Source organism: Ixodes scapularis, unplaced genomic scaffold (genome assembly GCF_016920785.2).
Source record: "Ixodes scapularis isolate PalLabHiFi unplaced genomic scaffold, ASM1692078v2 PGA_scaffold1__304_contigs__length_218370807, whole genome shotgun sequence".
Taxonomy (NCBI): Eukaryota; Metazoa; Arthropoda; class Arachnida; order Ixodida; family Ixodidae; genus Ixodes; species Ixodes scapularis.
In genome coordinates, this window is record NW_024609846.1 from 91,334,497 (window position 1) to 91,354,523 (window position 20,027).

The 20,027-nt window shown below is 43.4% G+C and overlaps 1 protein-coding gene across 1 annotated transcript in view; it reads left to right on the top strand.

Moving 5' to 3' along the window:
• LOC115312681 (phosphate-regulating neutral endopeptidase PHEX) overlaps positions 1 to 20,027 on the top strand; it is a 99,664-nt gene that overhangs the window by 68,442 nt on the left and 11,195 nt on the right. The window contains exons 8-13 of the mRNA XM_040212225.1: positions 3,905 to 3,997; positions 4,079 to 4,209; positions 5,100 to 5,337; positions 9,282 to 9,380; positions 9,453 to 9,530; positions 11,194 to 11,306. Of these exons, the coding sequence (XP_040068159.1) occupies positions 3,905 to 3,997; positions 4,079 to 4,209; positions 5,100 to 5,337; positions 9,282 to 9,380; positions 9,453 to 9,530; positions 11,194 to 11,306 (752 nt within the window). The remainder of the gene's footprint in view (positions 1 to 3,904; positions 3,998 to 4,078; positions 4,210 to 5,099; positions 5,338 to 9,281; positions 9,381 to 9,452; positions 9,531 to 11,193; positions 11,307 to 20,027) is intronic.

A 20,027-nucleotide genomic window follows, 5' to 3' on the forward strand; every position in this document is an offset into this window, starting at 1 on the left:
CGTCTGAATAAAATATATAAAATATGCGTGTTATTTTCTTGAAACTGGAACTCAGAGTCACTTCTCGCATAGGGCACTGGTAAGTGTAGGCTTTGAAGAAGGACCCTCTTTTGGGGAGTTATGTCTCTTTTATCAATCAAATATTGTAACATATCTTAATATAAAAATAATGCCCAAATAGAATATGACAAGGTACCCAAATTTAAAAGAAATTGAAGGTGGTGTTTTCTTCTTTTTTTGTTTTTTGTTATTCGCATTTGAAGTCTTCGTTGTTTGATTTTTTCCCATGTTTGACTAGATATATCACGACTTTTGTATTACTAAGATGCCCTAATATATATATATATATATATATATATATATATATATATATATATATATATATATATATATATATATATATATATATATATATATATATATATATTAAATAATAGCTCTATATATTTAGAATACTGTCTGCAAAGTATATGATGGTGATTCAATTATTTCATGAGATGCAGGCCTCAAAAGTTTGCCATTGGTCGTCCGAGCAGGCAAATTTGGGATTTTTCGGAAAGTAATTATAATTTAAACAAAATATTATTACTATATATTACAAGCAAACTGTATCAAAAGTTCGTTCTTGAAAAGTATAAGAATTCTACTAATGTTGCCGTTTTAGTTATTCAATTTCAAACGTGCCCCCTCCATCATTGCTCGTTAACGAGACCATCCACCTCTTCACGCTGAACGACTTTTCCTTGATATTGTAGTGAGTGCGCAGGCGAGCTGGTGGAAATTAACCATTCTGATGTTAGCCTGAGACTGAGGCAGGAAAAGAGGAAGTTTCAAAGTAGAAGAATCGAGAAAGTATCCTCGACTGTTCCTTTTTCTTCTACTTTGAAACTTCCTCTTTTCCTGCCTCAGTCTCAGGCTAACATCAGAATGACTTTTCCTGTCCCCAATTTATTTTTTCTCGTCAAGACTAAGGGTGGATTTGTTTATGCCAGACACATATACATACAATTATATACAATGGCATATAAAAATATCAGTTTATTTAAAAATGTCGACCAGCCACCGTCTGGTCGATCTTCTCTGAAATCACCACTGAGCATTTTTAAGGGGCTTCTTTCTGCCGCCAGTTACTCCGGATGGGAGCTACAACAACACCACCTCCATGCAACGAAACAGAGCCACAGATTCCATCCTAGAGTAGATACAGTGGCGCTTTTGAGCCCGAAATACGTCACGTGAAACTACCCTGTATATTGTTCTGCTGAGTCACGCGACCCGATGAGGTCATGCTGTTTGCTATGTCGTAGCGCTTTTGTTTCTATCTCTCAAGCCCTAGCGAAAGCACAAGGCATTTTTTTACAAAAGAAAAGAAACTATCAGTTTCTTCGTTTAAAAATAAACTGGATGTTTCTTTTGGGAAAAAAAAAACAAGATTAAAAAATATATAGAGGGGGCACGCTGGTGGCTTGCTATGAATCGCGTAAGATGACGGCTATCTGCGTGCTTGTAGTAGTAATCTTGTATAAAATAAGGACAGAAAACAGTGAGGTCACCATAAAGTCAACTTAACAAACCAGTGTTTACGATACTATATTATCAATCTAGCTGAAAAGCGAGCAAAGTGTCCTCAAATATATCAATATTTAAGTGTAGGCACAAAGATATTCGATGTACCCAGTTAAATAAACTACGTTACGGTTCTATACGCCACGCAACCCCCTATCTGAGCGTCGTCTGCTCCATTGCAACGTCGTCTGCTCGCAACGTCGTCCGCGACTGTCTTACCTTTCCTGCGACTTTCGGAAGTGCTGGTCTTTAGGAGCGAGCTCGACTTCGCCTTTCAGAGAGTGCAGACGAAATAACTCGAGCGGTACGTCGTTTTTGTCTAACAACTAGCAGACGCGCATCAAGGAGGGAAGTCAAAGGACTCACTGGCGAGGTGTCCCGAGGCGCCGAGGTTTGTTTGCTAAGAACCGAGAGGTGAGGGTGGTTAGTGTCCGCAAGTTCCCTCCCAAATACTTTTTCCCTCCTTTCGTGTGCGGCGAGGCTCCTCACTCTTTAACGGCGTCGGCGGGTTGGCGCAGTTAACGTCGTCTGCTTTACGTCTGCTAGTCAAAGCGATGGCTGCTTTACCTTTCCTGCGTCTGTCGGAGATTCGCCGCTTTTTCACCGGCGAGAGTCACCGCTGCCTCGGAAAATAAGATGACAAGAGAAAGTGATTGACCTCTTAATCTAAAATTGAGGTCAGCGATCAAAGTATAATACGGGAACTGTTAACAAGGGTTCACAAGGGTAGCATGGGCATATTCCATTCCGCACGCCAGCCGGTCGTGGGCAGACGGTCTTGGCCAAGGACCGTAGGAGCAGCACTGAGCCGAGTCGGAGTGCCTGCTAGGCCTATCTGCCGATCTCGCCTGGTCGCGGTCAGTGGAATCGTGGTCGTTGGAGCATTTCCCGGGTGTTTGTGGATCCAGCGTTCTTGTTCGTCGCGGTTTATTTTAAATACTTTTTTCTTTTTTTCTTGCTGCTTGTAGTCGGGACGCGTGAGAAGAGCACGTACAAAAATAAACGTCCGTTGGTCGTCGTGACCAAGCAACTGAGCAACGCTGTCGATCGTGCTGATTTGATCGTAAGTGCGTAAGACAGCTTCGGAGCTGTCGTAGGATTCCGTCGTAACCTGCGCAAAGCGTACTATAATTTCGTTTCATAAATACGAATTTGTTCGTACGTTTTTTTTCTTACTCACATTTTTGGCGTAAGATCGTTTCGTGAACATGGCCTCTGCACTTCCGAAAGTCGCAGGAAAGGTAAGACAGACGCAGACGACGTTGCAAAGGAGAAGACGACGCTCAGATAGGGGGTCGCGATCAGCCAATCATGGCTCGGTGTTCTGACGTCACCGCTACCCCCTGCGCAAGAAGCAGACAAACTTGCCCTCCGCATACATCAGGTTATGACTGAGGACATATCATTGGTGACACAACTCAATCGAAAAAAACGTGCCGCTTAAAGGCCGACGACCAGACTTGAGATTCTGCAAGGCAGACGATCCTCCTTACCATGGAAGAGGAGGAAACAAGCAACGGTGGGCAGGGTAGAAGAGGGGAGGGAACGAATAGAGTGAAAAGTGGAAAGCGCGAAGTAGTCGTCGGCTTTTAAGCCATAAAGTCAGGCTCACGTGTTCAAATGTATATGTTTGGAGATTGGTTATTTTAAAGCTGTCTTTTTTTGTGAAGCCACACTGTCAGGAAAATGCTATAAAAAAGCGTCTAGCCTCTTTTTGAACAAGAAGAATATTCCAACGTAAGCGTCTTTAATGTTCCCCTAATATTACTAAACTTCCTCAACGTTTGAAGCTAAAGCCAACACCTTTCGAAATTATTTACCACACCTTTCTAAAAATATTGTTGGCGTTCACACAATATTACGAGTGCAATATGCCCAAGACGAACTTAATTTTTGCAGTGCTGCAAGCCGGTAATGAGTAGCGCCTTATATAAAGAGAGTTCGGCCATTCACTGGGATGGCCCACACACAATGAAATAAAGTGTAGTTTGTCGGAGGTGGGTTGTACATTTCTACGAATACATCCTTTGGTCAATCACGAAATTTGCCAGGGGTAGAAGTGGCCGAATATTCTTAACACCAATCGCTTAATTTGTTTTAAAATCGCGGCAGTTGAAGGTAACGAAACCTACTATAAACTATGAGATACAATCTAGACAATCAAAGCAGCTCTAAATATCGACTCATACATGGTACTCCAAGCAAAACTTCTCAAGTATAGCTAATGTCCGGCTTTGTAATATTTATCATCAAAATCATTTAAAGCTGTAAGATGCAATATTGGCGCTTTTTAAAATTTTCCGTGTTCACCTGATGATCACCTGCTCTTATAATCCAGCTCCTGGCAAGAAGTGACGAATCTACAAGCCCACCTCAAAAGGAGTCCGAGCCATCCACGAAGCTGAAAGACATTGATAGAAAATTAGAATCAGTAAGCCTTACATTATGAATAGCTAGCTGAGAGCTGGTGTACGAGTTGGATGCATACAGGTATGTTATTCTGTTTTGCCAGGAAGGGTGGCTTCAGCTTCTAAAGGATATCTTCCAAGATGCGTCAGTGAACTTAACCGAAGAGGAAGAAGTCAATGCTATCAATGAAAGATTCCTTAGGGGAGCTATGAAGTTGCTTAATGAAACATCTGGGTAAGAAAAAAGGCTTTGCAAGGTGTTTTAACGCTCAACAGAAGCCGTCATAATTGTATAAAATTTAAAAGCGCTAACAAAGACGAGGACAAAAAAAAAAGGAAGGCGAACAGGACGAGCGCTTGTCCTGTTCGCCTTCCTTTTTGTCCTCGTCCTGTTCGCCTTCCTTTTTTGTCCTCGTTTTTGCTAGCGCTTTTAAATTCTATATCATGAACCAACTCGCCCGCTTCGCCACTTTAGTTCACGTCATCATTGTGCTGGAATTTTGTTTAAGGATATGTCTTACGTGCTTTTCTACGAAAGACTTACAGTTATCTTCGACAACTTAGAATAAGATAACAAAGTTGTAAATAAAATATTAAGCCAGGTAAGAACTAACATAACTGTTACGACCGCCTCTCGAGTTTTCCCATCTCATAATGAATTGTCGTTACTTACGGTTTTTCAAACCAAGTTGTCCTATTGGCCCGATGATTTATCGAGTCATTTTGCTGAATATTGAATTCTAGAGTTGATTTATAAGTAATAATTACACAAAGTATAAGTGTCTAAGGCACATCTAAGCTATGTAAAGAATATTGTGCGATAACGTTTGCGCAGAATGACAAATATTCGTGCTATTATTAAAATAAAATAAAAAAAAAACCACTACGAGGCACCGGGTCTTTTAAAACTTTGTATTGCCTAGAATATTAATAAGGAGAAAATGACATATAAACATTCTGCTTGAATCTGGATGACATTTAGCAACCTTCTCTGAATTTGGCGCAATTAAAAAAAAAAAAAAAAAAAAGACAAAACCCGCATATTTGAGATGGCAAAGTTTGGGCTTCGGAATTGTAACTGAATATGCGACGCAGAAATAATTGATCTTGTTTTTTTTTCCTTAGGGTAATAGTGAACAACTACTTTGGATGGAAACTTCTGTCTAAATTAGGTCCGATTGCTTCGCATAATATGACAACACTCAACTTGGAGTTCAACAAAGTGTGGAGGGGCCTCCAGGGACCGGAGCCACGATGGAGACATTGCGTCAGCGCAGTGAACGATCCGTATGACCCCATAATCGGCAACGGGCTGGGAAAGCTGTATGCGGATAAGTACTTTAATTCAACGCAGAAACAAGATGTGAGTACCCTACAAATAAAAATTGTCAATAGTTTTGTAATATTAATCTCGCACTTAAGCTAACAGAGCTAGATGTTAGGTTGTTTTACCCTGGACCTTTATCGGAAAACTACGACGTGTCTATAGCAACGTGGACGGGGAGAAACGTGAATGAGGATGCCGATTGCTGGTATTCTACATGCTGAAGAAGATTTTGGTTTTCTTATGCAGCCGACAGAAGAGAGTTAATAAATGTTTAGGCTCATGAAGTAATAAATAAATCGAATAGAACTTTACTGGTACGTAACGAAATTACATAAAACAGCAGAAATTTAAAGTAAATGTAACCAACTGCCGCGTATGGTACACGTAATTTAACATTTACGAGACGGATGCTTTGGCGTCAAAGGTCCTCCCGCGTACATTGAGAACGCTGGCTACCCTTACAAAAAGCTGTGTTTTTTTTCTCTTGAAAGGCTGTTTTAAAAAGTCATCAGATAATATAAACTGTCATAGCCTTTCATTTGACATTGTCTAGCTTATGTGTTGACTTTCTTTTGAATATTGGTCTACTTCTTAATAAAAAAAAGTCAACAGACTTTCTGTCACCTCCAATATGCTTCTTTTGTAGCTTTTCAAATGAAAAACTACAGCCGTGTAAAAAGAGAAAAAAATCTTTATAGCATAGCTATTCATTAAACAAAGTTTTGGAAGCTTACTATGGCTTTCCACTCTGCTCCCAAATCGGCTGCAGCAAAATGACGTAAAAAAGCGAATTTTTTTCTATTTGTTTTATTTAGAAATTTGGTTTTCGTTAGGAAATAGTGTCCCTCTGTGCATTTTAAATCAGCTACTTACATACCACAACTCGGGAATAGAAATAAACAGAAACAAACACCAGCAGTGAACAACGTAATCACAGTCCCGTTAACAGCTCCAGAGCCTTATATAGCCTACATACTGAAGGTGATCAAATGGCCGCTGACCACCTAGGAACTTATTAAGGTTCCAAGTATTCGATCTTCTTCTCGGGAGCCTGCCAAAGAGAAAACAGTTTTTTGGAGTGTGAGGACAATATCTTTTAATAAAATCATTGGTACAGCTAATAATATTATGGCGCAGTCGCTAAACCAACATCCACATTACGGCTTCTAGAAGAAATGTTATCGTTTCTCTGCATAGCACCACTCAGGACGATGTGAGTCAAGGCAGCTTCTTCACATTAAAATGGTTATTTTGTTTATTATACAGGTTGTCTACATTAATATGGTTATTAAAGTCACAAGAATCACCTACAAAGTGAGAACGGCAGGGCATGTTTTTTGAACGCCTGGCCTCCAGCACACGCCCCATGCCTTTTGTCGTGCTTTTTCTGCACGTGCGCGCTCGAGGTGCACGAACGCCGAAGTGGTGTCAAGGGTGGTATGCTCGCGCTGGAGGCGGGATAACTGAAGCTGCTCCCTACCGTTCTCACCTTGTCAGAGTCTATTGAGAAACTTAGTGACTTTTGACATCTAGTCGAGGTGTACTATGTTCAATAAAAAGTCAACAGAAAGTTTGTAGCAATTCTATTGACACTGCCTACAGAGAATCAAGTCAACATTTTCAGTAAACAGAACGTCTGCACTCATACTGATGACACTGTCAAAAAGAAGTAAAAAAAAGATCAACGTAAAGTTAATAGAAAATTAATAGATTTTCTTTTGACCAAGATTGAAAAGAATCATCAAAAAAGTTTCAGCACAAAATCAACAAACTTTCTGTTGTCCATGTCAACAGAAAGTCAAAGTCAAAAGAAAGTAATCAGAGTCAAGAAGAAGTCAACACGTTTTCAATAAAAAGTGAAAAATCATTTTTTTATGGGTAACTTGGGACCGGACAGCAGGGGCTGTTTCGCACGACAGCAGTAACGCGGCACACCGTGGGAAAAAAGGCCCCCGTACGGGGCAGTTCAGAATCAACAATCTCCCGCCCGGCCAAATATCATGTCAGTGCACCGAGGCCTGTCCTATCCAATCAGGGTCTAGTTAGAATACCAATGCCAAATGCACTCTCGACCAATCGGGCGAGCGACACTACCATCACCGGAAGGCCAAAGTGTCAGCTCCCAATTTCAGGTACACGGCTCAGAGCCTAAACATCAAGACAGGAGCCCTGGTTTCATTTTGTTTAAAAAGCGCACAAGCGACAAGGAGAAAGTAGAGAACGATCACGAGAGACAAACGCTCACTCGCAACTGGCAGTTTCCCTCTCTTTTTTTCCCTCGTAATAGAGGGAGCACCCTCTCTTTAGACAGGTGCTCCCTCTATACGAGGGAGCACCTGTCTGTCGTGTTTATTCTATTCAATGTCCTCACCTTACGCGTGTCTTTAAGCAGGATGAATTCCTACCAACTAGCTCAGTGTTCAACCCTTCTAGAGCCCTGGTTTGTTTCTGGCCGGCAAGAATAAAGTGACCTTGATGATTTAGGCGAGAATCACCAAAACGTGCATCACGAGGAAACGTTTTCCGCACAACAGAGCGCGAGCTTTAGGTACGTTAAAAAGTAGATAAACTGAGAACTTGGCCGACACAGCCGAGTAGACAAACGCATGGGTTTTGTAAACGCAAGCGCAGCGAACGACCACACAGGATTCCAAGAATACGGAGAACACTTCCGGTGTTTCACCCAACACTATGTCTACGTCTACTCGTAAACCTCTGTCGCGCTCGGGTCCCCCGAAAATCCCCCGCCCCCCTTCCCCCTTTTCCTAACCGATGGAACATAATCCGAGGTCTTTGCCGGCGTGGCTTGCGTCCGCGACCCGCGTCTATGGCTACGTTTACACGGATGCGACTGCAGCGCATCGGATCCAGTTAACGAATCGAATCGGTCCATGTAAACAACTCGGATCGGATCGGATCGGATCCAATCCGATCCGCTGGGACGGGGTGGTTTGAGATGGTCAATCCGAATCGAGACTCTCCATGTATACGCTTGCGGATCGAATCGAGTGCTCGAGCGAGGGATTACGGGAGCTTTGCTTCGCCTGCCGGTAGGCAAACCGGACACCTCGAAAACAATCTGAAGGTCACGAGATTTGCGTTGTGACCTTCGACACCAGGTGCCGCTGCTGGTCGATCCGAATCCATGTAAACTTAGTGGTTGAAGTGGATCCGATTCGCTAACTGGATCCGATGCGCTGCTGTCGCATCCATGTAAACGTAGCCTATGGCACTTCGTCAGGTTTACAAGGAGGCCTGCCCATTGAAAAGTGCACTTGAGTGTTCTGCTGGCTGTGTAAGTTTGTGTGCCCGGTAGCCCGGGTGCTTTGGTTAAAGGTGAAGACTTCGGCTGTGGGAAAGATGCAACCTAGTCCGTGATGAACGAACTGTAGGTTCAGCATGTACCGGGACCTATGCGGAGCGCAAGTTGGTCTGCTTCTCTTGCAGGGGTTGTGATGACGTCAGAACGCTGAACTCTGATTGCTTCTGTATGAAGGATAGTGGGTAGACCTTGAGGCAGCTTGCTTTGAGGCATCAAGAAGCAGACGAATTTGCTCTCCGCATAAACAAGTTCTTCAAACAAAACCCAATCTCGGCGGGTAACAGAGTTAGTTTACACTAACTCTGTTAAAAACAAAAACGACAGATATTCAACATTAAAAAAAATCATGACAATGTGGGGACTGGTAAGCAGTAGCTCATTATAGCACAACGTGTTCATGACTTTCAAATTCTAAACTGATAGCCCGCAATATTTTATTTTATTTTCTCCTTGAAAAATAGAACCGTTACAAACTAGATTGACACAAATGATTTAAAATTGATTCGTACCGTGATTTTCAAGCAAGCACGTTTAGAACGGAAACAACATACTTTCATTCTTTAGCTGCGTGCAGCGAACAATTGTTGTGTGAAATTTGAAACGTATATTTCCTCAAAATATTTTTTTTTTCGGGTCAGAAATATGCTTCTATTTTCAGGTAGAGTCACTTGCCGAAAGTGTTAGAGAAGCTCATTTAGCTGTTATTCAAAACACCACATGGATGGACAATGACACTAAAAAAGAGGCAATAAATAAGGTAAGTTTGCTCGAAATCAGATGTAAATTATTTGATGGATTCACAGAAGTAATGTTTATTGTTTGCTTTCAGTTCAAAAATGTGGTTTTTAAATTAGGCTACCCCAAAGACATATATCAAGAAGATGTCTTAAAAGACATGTATAAACACGTGAGCATATTGAAGTACAATTTTATATACATGTGTTCAATATGTCTGAGTAGTTCATCACATAGATAAACACAAATACATTTAACAGTTATATCAAAATTGAATTGTCCCTTAAATTTGGGTTTTGCTCTTGGAATAAATTTATTTAAAAGCCTCTGACACGCCACAAAAAAAAAAAAAAAATTCTTTTTCATGCTAGGCGTTGAAATGGCATGTCAGGACATTACAAAAAACGTTGTTTCACTATAGAATTGCGTATTTTTGTTTATAAAAAATAGAAATACGAGGGCCAGTTCAAAGTTCCCGCCAGTGCACTGTGACGTAGCAGTGTACCGCAAGGTGTCGGGGCGGTCAGAAGGGAGGCATCGACCTACGTTACTAAAAGTGAGTTCGCAGGAAGTCACGTGAGTTTCACTCCTCGTGCTCTCCGCGACCGTGCCTAAGACTTTTCTTTCTGCTCTTTGTACGAGCGATTGTAGAGGACGAAGTTTCAGTACTACTAGCTCTTTATCGATGCACCGTTGGTTAGTTTGCGTGCTGTAAAAGTTGAGGACGAAGAGTCAGTGGATCGACGTGATGGAGGTCAATGATGAAAGCGTTGCGAGTGCAAGCCAGTGTACGAGTGCACACCGTCAGTCCGATGATACAGAGCTATACTAGGCATAAAAGAAACTATCAAGTTTTGAAAAAAAAATTTTAGAACGCTCGCAGAAATTAGGATTGCTATCGAACGACACGCCCAATTGCATTGCTGAAGGTTCGGACACCGAGGTCGTCGAATCATCGTATACTCTCTAGGCTGAAGATGCCTGCCGTCTCTCGGAAATGCATGCAGTGTGATCTCTTCTTCAGTTGCTGAAATACCGGCACAGTCCCTCACACAGCACCTTCTCGGCATTGTAATTGATTACGTCAATTCACTGACTCTTTTTCTTCTACCTTTACAGCAACATTAAGCGACGAAAAGCAAACAAAAGAAACCTTGTCTGCTTGGATCGCTCGTGGAGGTGCGGGGAATAACAAAAATATTTGAAAAAATATTACGCGCACTCGCGGTAAGCACGAAGAGGGATACAGCTCACGTGACTTCCGGCGATGCCTCCCTTCTGACCGCCCCGACACCTTGCGGTACACTGTTACGTCACAGTGCACTGGTGGGAACTTTAAATCGGGCCTCGTATTTCTATTTTTATAAAAAAAAACTACGCACCTCTATAGTGAAACAATTTTTTGTAATGTCCTGACATGCCATTTCAACGCCTAGCATGAAAAAAGATTATTTTGTCGTATCAGGGGCTTTTTAAGAGCAGCCTAAAGCCGTAGTCATACTGCTTATACATCATGCAAAAGACAGCCTGCATACAGATTCGAACGGGAGTCACCGCGATATCCGTGCTTCGAATGCCACAGAGCAATGAGTTCAAGGAGGAAACTTGGTACGAGGCATTCGAACCACGGATATTGCGGTGATTCGTGTTTGCAGACTGTCTTTTGGATGATTTATGACCAGTGTAACCCCGGCTCAACACTTCTTGCTGAATTAGCGCCATTTTTGTGCATTGCGGGAAAACAAACATTTGATGAGGAGACTTAAGAAATATTGTTAAAAGCGTTAGAGAACAGATTTAAGTGGATGTAACGGACCTTAATGTGTTTTATGCAGGTTGGGAACGTAACACCAGGTGATCCTTTCCTTAATATTTACTTGACCTTCAGAAAAAACAATGCTATTCATAAATTACAAAAGGTGCACAGTCCCTACAATCGGAGTAAGGAGTAAGTATACATTTTTTTATCTTTTGCGAAAGAAAACATTTGCACGTGTCCCTGTACACCACTGCAGTGCTCCGATCTGGTGGTATTTAAAAAAAATGGCTTGGAAACATACTGCAGTAATAAATCAGTTATCGTATTTGTATTAAAATGTATGTTAAAGTACGACCGTGACTGGTCATTTGCTATTTAGTTTGTAAGCGTTTTGGCTTTGTTGTTTTATTTTGTTGAAAAAGATGCTTCCTCTTCGATAGAAAAATTTCAAGAAACAAAACGACATCGACTAGATTTCGGTCCTCAACCAAAGATTCTATATATATTCCTCATTAAGGTTTAAGTATACCAGCTGTAAAAGAAGAAAACCTGACCAAAAATTGCCAGGAGTGCCATAAACGCTTACTCGTTCCTGAAGGTTTTCCTCCGGGGGAATCTTCAGACCATGATATGATTTATACTTAAGAAAAGGCCAGTCGCATTACATGGCTTACCAACCAGCATTAGCCAATTTAGGTCCCGATTCTAGCGTAGTTCCTTTTGATTCTTTCGAAGTAAAGAAACCTAGCTATACAACCTAAATAACCGCCATCTCATTTGCTTTCTCAGGTTTTCTGGGCATAGTTGATTCACAATGCGATGAAGTTAGCGTAGTTTCTAAAAACACAAAAATTCCTTGTAGAGTGTGCTGCTTTTATTGAAGGTCACGGCCAACACGTTTAGGACTTGGCCGCTGGGATGTTAATGGTGGTTTGCAAAGCTGAACTGAATTGTTTTTCCTTTACATTAATAAGTTGAGAGGCGTCAAAAGTAGTAATGGTTGCCTCATCATTTATTTCGCCAACCTAATCCACTTAGTGGGCGAATCAATTGTATGACGTCTTGGTGTATATTTTTAGATGATTAATGCTAGTGTTCGAGCACTGTTTCTCATACGGGATAAAAATTGAGACGTTCTGCCCAAGGGTTAGAAAGAAGAATCTCTTTTCTTCTTTTTATTACAAAATCCTCACGCCGGCACCTGTTCACCAAACAGGCACCCTCACTGGTCTAGGAACTGGGGTGCTACCAGTGCTCTGTGTCGTAGCGCACTTACTCTGCTGACAGGCTGTAACAGCTATGGCTCTCTATAGTAAAACGCGGAGTATGACGGACCAGGCAAATAGGATCATTAATTCCATGGAAAGTTTTTTATTTTATTATTCAGAAATCTTTTTATAGGCGTATTGTTTTCAAGTTAAAAATAAGTGATTTTGGAACCGTGTCTTCCTCTTTAACCATATCTAATTAGTGCTTGGGTTTATGCTATTGTGTTACTAATGATTTTAATACTGGAACCTGTATATCGTGCTGTCTCTCTCGTATTAGTGTAGTTTTTGTAAACCTTTGCAGTGCAGTTAATGAATGCATATATCAATTTTCCTGACTTCACAGTTATCTTACTTGATTTTTTATACGCGTTTTTACGCGTTCCCGAGCTCATTAAAAGCGGCATTTCAGTTATCCGTCTTTTCTCGCACACTACAAAAATAAAACCACATCCCGGTTTCGATCGCTCCCATCACCCCATCAGAAACCCTAACCTGTTGCTAAATGCTTTCACTATACCATTCCTGGGATGATGTATGACCTATTTGAGCGTTTATTTATTGTTATATTATTGTTATTTAAATATAGCAGTTTTAATAACCGTTTTCTTGTATCTTCTTTCTCCCTTCACATTGCCTTCGGGCACTGAGAGTGCATTTAATATATGAATAATTTAATACAAGCTGTACCGCCATTTGGTGTGCGTTTTTCAGAGACAGTAAGCTAAGTTTTATTTCACGCACATTCCTTGAAAATCCGTTACGAGAAATCACCTTCTAACATAAGTCTATCTGAGTGTACTGATGTGCTTCAGGTGCGGGGTTGGACAGGGACAGCTAATCGCATGTGCGGTAGATCACGCTGTCAGGCACGCAAGAGTGGTCGCTTGCACTCCTCGCAAAGATACACTTACACAGATGCACGCCCCCGTGCATTCACACACAAAACGGAAACATTTGCATATTTATGTAAGCTGAAGATTGAACACAAGAGCAGAAACTTTGACTTACCTATTAACTGATGCTCGTGAAGAGCAACCGGCTGCCAGAAGCCATAAAGCGCATAAAAAAACATGTATACAAGATGCCACTTACTGTAAAAAAAAAACTCTAACCAAGAAATAATTCGGATCCTGACGCTTCAAGGCCAATTCGGCCCCCTGTTTACGGGTGACTGTTTTCCGTTCTTTTCCTCGTGTTGCTAATTGCTCAATGTTGCTGGCTTCTTTGTAGCCGTCTTTGCTTCTGCACGTGTTTTAAGGTTCGTAGCGCAACGCGTGACGCACCGCAAACCGGACACGTAGGCGTTTCGAAGTGTCCCAGCTGACCGGTCGGCATTATTTTCGGTGTTTTGAATGTGCCAGGACTCTAAAAAAAGCATCTTCGCCAGTTTCTTTTCGTGAAAAAAATAGAGCAGTTGTTGAATACGATCTTGTGACCCTCTTTCTGCACGTGTTTTGCCAGCGCGCTACCCTGCCCGTTATTCTTTTTGACGATATAGTGATGCTGGCGTCGACGTTCCGGGAAGTTTTTAGTTCCCCCAACGTAGGAGGCCGCGCAGTCACCACAAGGAATCCTGTAGACGAGTTCCTGAGCCTTTTTTTTAGGGGGACGACCATTAGGAAGAGAGAAGAGGCGTCCAATGGTGCACACCGTCGTATGTGTCACACTGACGTCGTATTTTCGTAAAACAGATGAGAGAGAGAGTCTTGCTTATGTCCAGAAGCTGGCAAATCTCGTCGATGGAGAGGCACGTCCTCTCGGAGAGTTCGGTGTCGGGCGACAGTGCCGTTCTCGCTACAGACACTGCAAAGAGGCACAGGCACACTTGTATATAGAGATACCACGTCGAAGAACATGAGACGTTCGTCATCCTGCAGTTCGAGACCGGAGGTGAGCTCGATGAAGTGGCCGGAGTTCTGCAAGTACGTGTTTGTGTTCCCCGTGAGTGGTGACAGCAACCAATGTTGGTAGTTCGATAACGTACGTTCAAAACACCGAAAATAACGTCAACCGGTCAACTGGGACACTTCCAAGTGCCTACGTGTCCGGTTTGCAGTGCGTCACGCGGGGTGCTAAGGACCATAACACACGTGCAGAAAAAACAGCCACTTCAAAGAAGCTAACAACACCGGGCGATTTGCAAGACGACGAAAATAACGAAAACAGCCAGCCGTGAACAAGGGGCCGAACTGGCCTTGAAGCGTCGGGCTCCGCATTATTTTTTGGTTTGAGTTTTCCTTTTACATTAATTGTCATTCATAGCCAGCTGCATGCCCACCGAAAGGTGGACATCCACCTTTTAGTAGATGCTTTCGGTATTGGCATCCTGAACCTTTCGTTTCAAGATGCCAAAACATGCGTTCGCGTCTTTTGGTGTAATGCTTACTGATATTTTGATCTGCTCAATTTTCACAATAGATAGAACCTCCGCCATCTCCGCATCCAATAGCGTCCCATCGTTTCCGTGACGTCGCGGCCAACGCGCGAGGAGGGTCTTGCCTTTCTGTACATATTTGCTTTATCTTTCGGCTTTGACTTAGCATTGTGGACGCCACGAGAGGGAAATTAGAGTTTTTCCCCTCCGATGGAAACAAATACGACGTTCGGGGATTAGTTTCCAACTCCGATGGATACAAAAGCTGCTTTCAGGGGCTCGGCCGGTTCCCCTCCGATGAATGCAAAGGTCGCTTTCTTCAAAAGTGGGATCGGAGACAAGTTGGCATCGCTCTGTACCCAATATCTATCCATTGAAGCGGAACAAGGAGCGTTTCCTGTGAACTCTTCTTTCGAATGCGGACGGATCTGAAACGGGCGCATCACGCTTGTGAGAGCAGCTTCTCCCACCTTCTTGACTTGTAACCGACTATAGACCGTTCCATTAGGGTGATAGCAGAGAGGGTAAAAGAAAAAAAAATGCACACCCCCTCTCACCCCGCGTTTCGTCCGCTCCGCCGAGTGGACTGTAGCTAGCGTCCGGCTGGCGTGCAAACTCTGTTTAAAATCGCATCATTTTGGAACTTTCATGTGCAGATGCGCAGATTTTGGTATGCCAGTTATCGTGTAATACTATGCTAGATAAAAAGACTCACAGGGTCCAATTGCATTGTTACCTGCGTGCAAATAAAAAACAAAAATAGGGAAAACTGTGTGAGATTGGCCGGTCTCTTTGGCGAAAAGAAAATCCTGTTGCTGTACCTTTTTTACTATACAAAAGTTCGTACTGGTGTAGGCCTTTAGCGACCATGAGTGGAAGTCTGAAATAATAAATAAAAACGTGCTCTCCTGCCGCAATAAACTCAGTAGTTGAGGGTAGTACTGCCGGCTGACTCAACTGCTATTTAAGTAACGGAAAAAAGATATGCTAGTTTATCATTTAGCAAAATAGAACAACAGAGAGCTATAGGCTGATTTTGGAGTAGCCACAACTATTCTAAGAACGCGAACCACTTCACAACGGCAGCCACGAGCGAGAGTTCGGTGTTCGGTAGAGCCCGCCGATACAGCCCAAAGATGGAGAACGGCAACCTCCCGGATTGTCGACTGCTAGCGGAGTCGGCGGCGTGCCCTCTCTCTCTCGTTTTACCCCGCCGAACCCGCTGAACTTCCCGGATGTGTGGAGAGGGCGCTGCGGTCCAACAAAATGGTGCCGCCCAGAGAGCGCTAAATGGAATGGTCTATACGCCTCGCAAGTGGGCTCATTTCCGTCTTCTGCGCACGAGAAAGAAAGTAGCGGTGACGTCAGAACGCCGAGCCCTGATTGGCTGATCGCGACTCCCTACCTGCGCGTCGTCTGCTCCTTTGCAACGTCGTCTGCTCGCAACGTCGTCTGCGTCTGTCTTACCTTTCGTGCGACTTCGCCTTTCAGAGAGGGCAGACGAAATAACTCGAGCGGTACGTTGTTTGTGTCTAAAAACTAGCAGACGCGCATCAAGGAGGGAAGTCAAAGGACTCACTGGCGACTAGGTGTCCCGGGGCACCCAAATACTTTTTCCCTCCTTTCGTGTGCGGCGAGACCCCTCATTCTTTAACGGCGTCGGCGGGTTGGCGCAGTTAACGTCGTCTGCTTTACGTCTGCTAGTCAAAGCGATCACTGCTTTACCTTTCCTGCGTCTGTCGGAGATTCACCGCTTTTTCATTGGCGAGGGTCACCGTTGCCTCGGGAAACAAGGAGATAACAAGAGGAAGAAATTGACCTCTTAATCTAAAACTGAGGTCAGCGATCAAAGTATAATACGGGAAAGTTTCACAAGGGTCGCGCGGGCATATTCCATTCAGCACACCAGCCGATCGTGGGCAGACGGTCGCCGAGTCGCGGAGTGCCTGCTAGGCCTAACTGCCGATCGCTTGGTCGCGTTCGGTTGAATCGTGGCCGATGGAGCTTTTCCCGGGTGTTCGTGGATCCAGCGTTCTTGTTCGTCGTGGTCTGTTTCAAGTACTTTTTACTTTTTTCTTGCTGCTTGAAGTCGGAACGCGTGAGAAGCGCACGTAGAAAAATAAACGTCCGTGGGTCGTCGCGACCGCGACGCTGTCGGCCATGCTGATTTGATCGTAAGAAGTGCGCAAGACAGCTTCGGAGCTGTCGTAGGATTTCGTCGTAACCTGCGCAAAACTTACGAAAATTTCGTTTCGTGAATACGAATTTGTTCTTAAGTTATGTCTTACGCACATTTTTCGCGTAAGATCATTTCGTGAATCTGTCCTCTACACTTCCGAAAGTCGCAGGAGAGGTACGACAGACGCAGACGACGTTGCGAGCAGACGACGTTGCAAAGGAGCAGACGACGCTCAGATAGGGGGGTCGCCATCAGCCAATCAGGGCTCGGGGTTCTGACGTCACCGCTACCCCCTGCGCAAGAAGCAGACGAACTTGCCCTCCGCATAGTATGAAGGAAAATAATAATGACGCAGACAAACGTACTCCTCGTTGTAGAACAGTATTATTAGAGGAACGCGCAGAACAAAAAGTTTGCTTAAGAGTCGCTAAACTATAGGGCCACTGCGTGTGCTCCCGTGTGCATCCGAATTAAACACATGCAGTTATGGACGCTTTCCAATAATTGTTAAGTATTGTTTTCTTGTCCACTTGACTGTGTTTGTCGCTTCGCCCTTATTTTACGTTTGAAGGAGAAAAGGCTTTCTGGCGTGTGGTTAACGACAAGATTTATGTGGCTACTTCTCTGTATTCGCTTTTTTATTTAGCCAGTATATTGTATTAAAAGTAATCCTTTACATCTTTTGTGGCACTAGCATAAGCAAGAAATAGCCGATATTTTTTCTTCCTCATTGAGTGTTTCAAAAACGCCCGGAGAGCGCCGAGCGCCGTATCATCGCCCCGTAGCAAATATCTGATAAGTTTCGGGCATTAGCCGATAAAGCGAAAACACAAATCACGAATAAAGAAACGCAAAGATAATAAAGCCATGTCATGCATTTCTTAAAAGGGCAGTGACAGGGTATTAATAAAACAACCGTGGGTGAGCAGGCAAGCTGGCGATAGTTAATCAAGATGTTTAAAACCCGTGACTTTGGTGAGGAAAAGTTGAAAACTAGAGACGAAGAAGGAAAGACACAGGAGAAGGTGTCTCGAACGCAACTAAATCGTTTATTTTCTCTCGCTAGTCATATACTCCCAATAAACCCCGGCACCAACGTTCACAATTTACAAATCGGTGCATTGTGAACGAAGTGTATGCCGGGAGAGGAGTTGCTGGTGTCAATTTGGTGTATGTAAGTAAGGGGAAAAATAGACGATTTAGTTGCGTTTCAGCACCACCACCTATAATACTCAAAGCGTCCGGATCTCCTCCTCTCCCATCTAGAAAAGTCATAACAGTCGGATCGCGCTAACTCTGCTGTTGGGCCCAAGTCCGACCTTCGACGTGCTGATTGAACACGAGCACCGGCCGAACACTGACACAGCACTCGTGACCAATCAAAGGCCTCCATCGATCTGACTGTGATGACGGTGCTGAGGCCTTCTGCTTATCTAGGTCGTGTTGGTTTTCTCCTGTGCCTTTTTCAGTTTCCTATCTTTCGTTCACCACAGTCTCAATTTTTAAGCTTCATGATTATTGCATTTATGCTCACTGATATCTTTATTAAAGCATGAACTATAAAAGCCCGACGGGCCAGAACACAATTTGCGGCACGAAATTCGTTTTCCTTCCGCCCGAAAACAGCCGGCCGAGAATCGGCCGGTTTCAGTGGCGCTTACTGTGTTTTTCATGATTACTTGGAATTCAAACTATGCGTGCCAAACATATTCAAAGTCGTGCGTAATCTAAGACACACATTCAGTAATAAAAATAGAATATAATATAAGCCCCATATTTGTGGCATCCAAAAAAAATCCTAATATTTTTTGTAAAAACAGTTGTTGCACAGATCACAGAAGTGCACGTAATGCGTATATGCTCCGTGTTTACTGAGCCTGTATTTCATCATGCTTAGCTACTAAGGCAGTCTCAACATGGCGACGTACCGCGGCCGGAGCGAGGCAATGGCGGTGAACGAGAGACCAACGTTGCGAAGGACGTGGAGTTGCTACGTCTTAACTGTCGTGGGTGGTACCAGCCAATCGATTTTTAAGCGTATGAACATCGAGCGGAAGGGATATAGGTGAAAATCAATCGCACGACAAACGTTGCACGCAACTTCGTGTCGCGCGTAGCAATGTTACTTCTGGTAGCACTCTTTTCCTCTACATTGCTCCCTTATCCTCGGTACACCCCGTCCAAATGTCACTACCCTGAGCTTCCGTACTCATGTTTCGGTTTTGGTTTCAAAAAGCTTAGTTTCTTTTTTTTTCTTTAATAAAACATATTTTAGGTCACACTGTTGGGCACAAAAGTTATCATCATCATCATTCCACGGGGTTGCAGCTACGGTCTGGGTAGGAAATGAAAAATTTCGTATTGTAACATAAATATTTGACAAAAAAAATTTTTTTAGACGAACGTAATTTTTGAGACGTATTTATCCTAACCAGGCAGAAAAAAAAAATGTTTCGTCTTGGTCTATATGTGTTCAAGAAAGCAGTGCCGCATCAGATTCACCAATCTCTTTTTGGAAACGACAAGAAAAGGAGTTTTAAAACGAATTAAACGATTAGCAAAAAGCACCTGGTGGATGTCGCTAAAGCCTCGTTTGTAATGCCAGTCTAGGAGCTTTGACAGGTATTGACGATGCCTGGCTCGCCGCCGTCTACCACGAGAGGCTAGGGGAAGGAGGAACCTCCCTCTCACTGGAACTCTCGTTTGTGTGTCCCAGACTTCGCTATTATCCCTTCGCAAGATTATAGAAGAATAAAGCGTTACTGAATGTTCGTACAAAAGCAGTTTTGGGGTTGCGGTGGCCCAATCGCTGGCGTGCTTCGGCCGCTTCGGTAGCTGGAACGGCAAGGATATCCTGTCGACGCTAGCCTCGCCGCAGCTTTGCTCGTCCTGAGACAATCTACGTCACGGTGGCGCCGGATGTCACGTGCTCTCCGCTGGCTGTTCTCCGAGCGCTTGCCAGAGTGGGATGTTTCTAACGAAAAATACAGCCATCAGGCTCAAAATACAAACGTGCGGTTGTCATTTAAGGATATTGTGGATCATACTCAGCTTATTTCTTAACACGACGGGTATATTTCAAATCT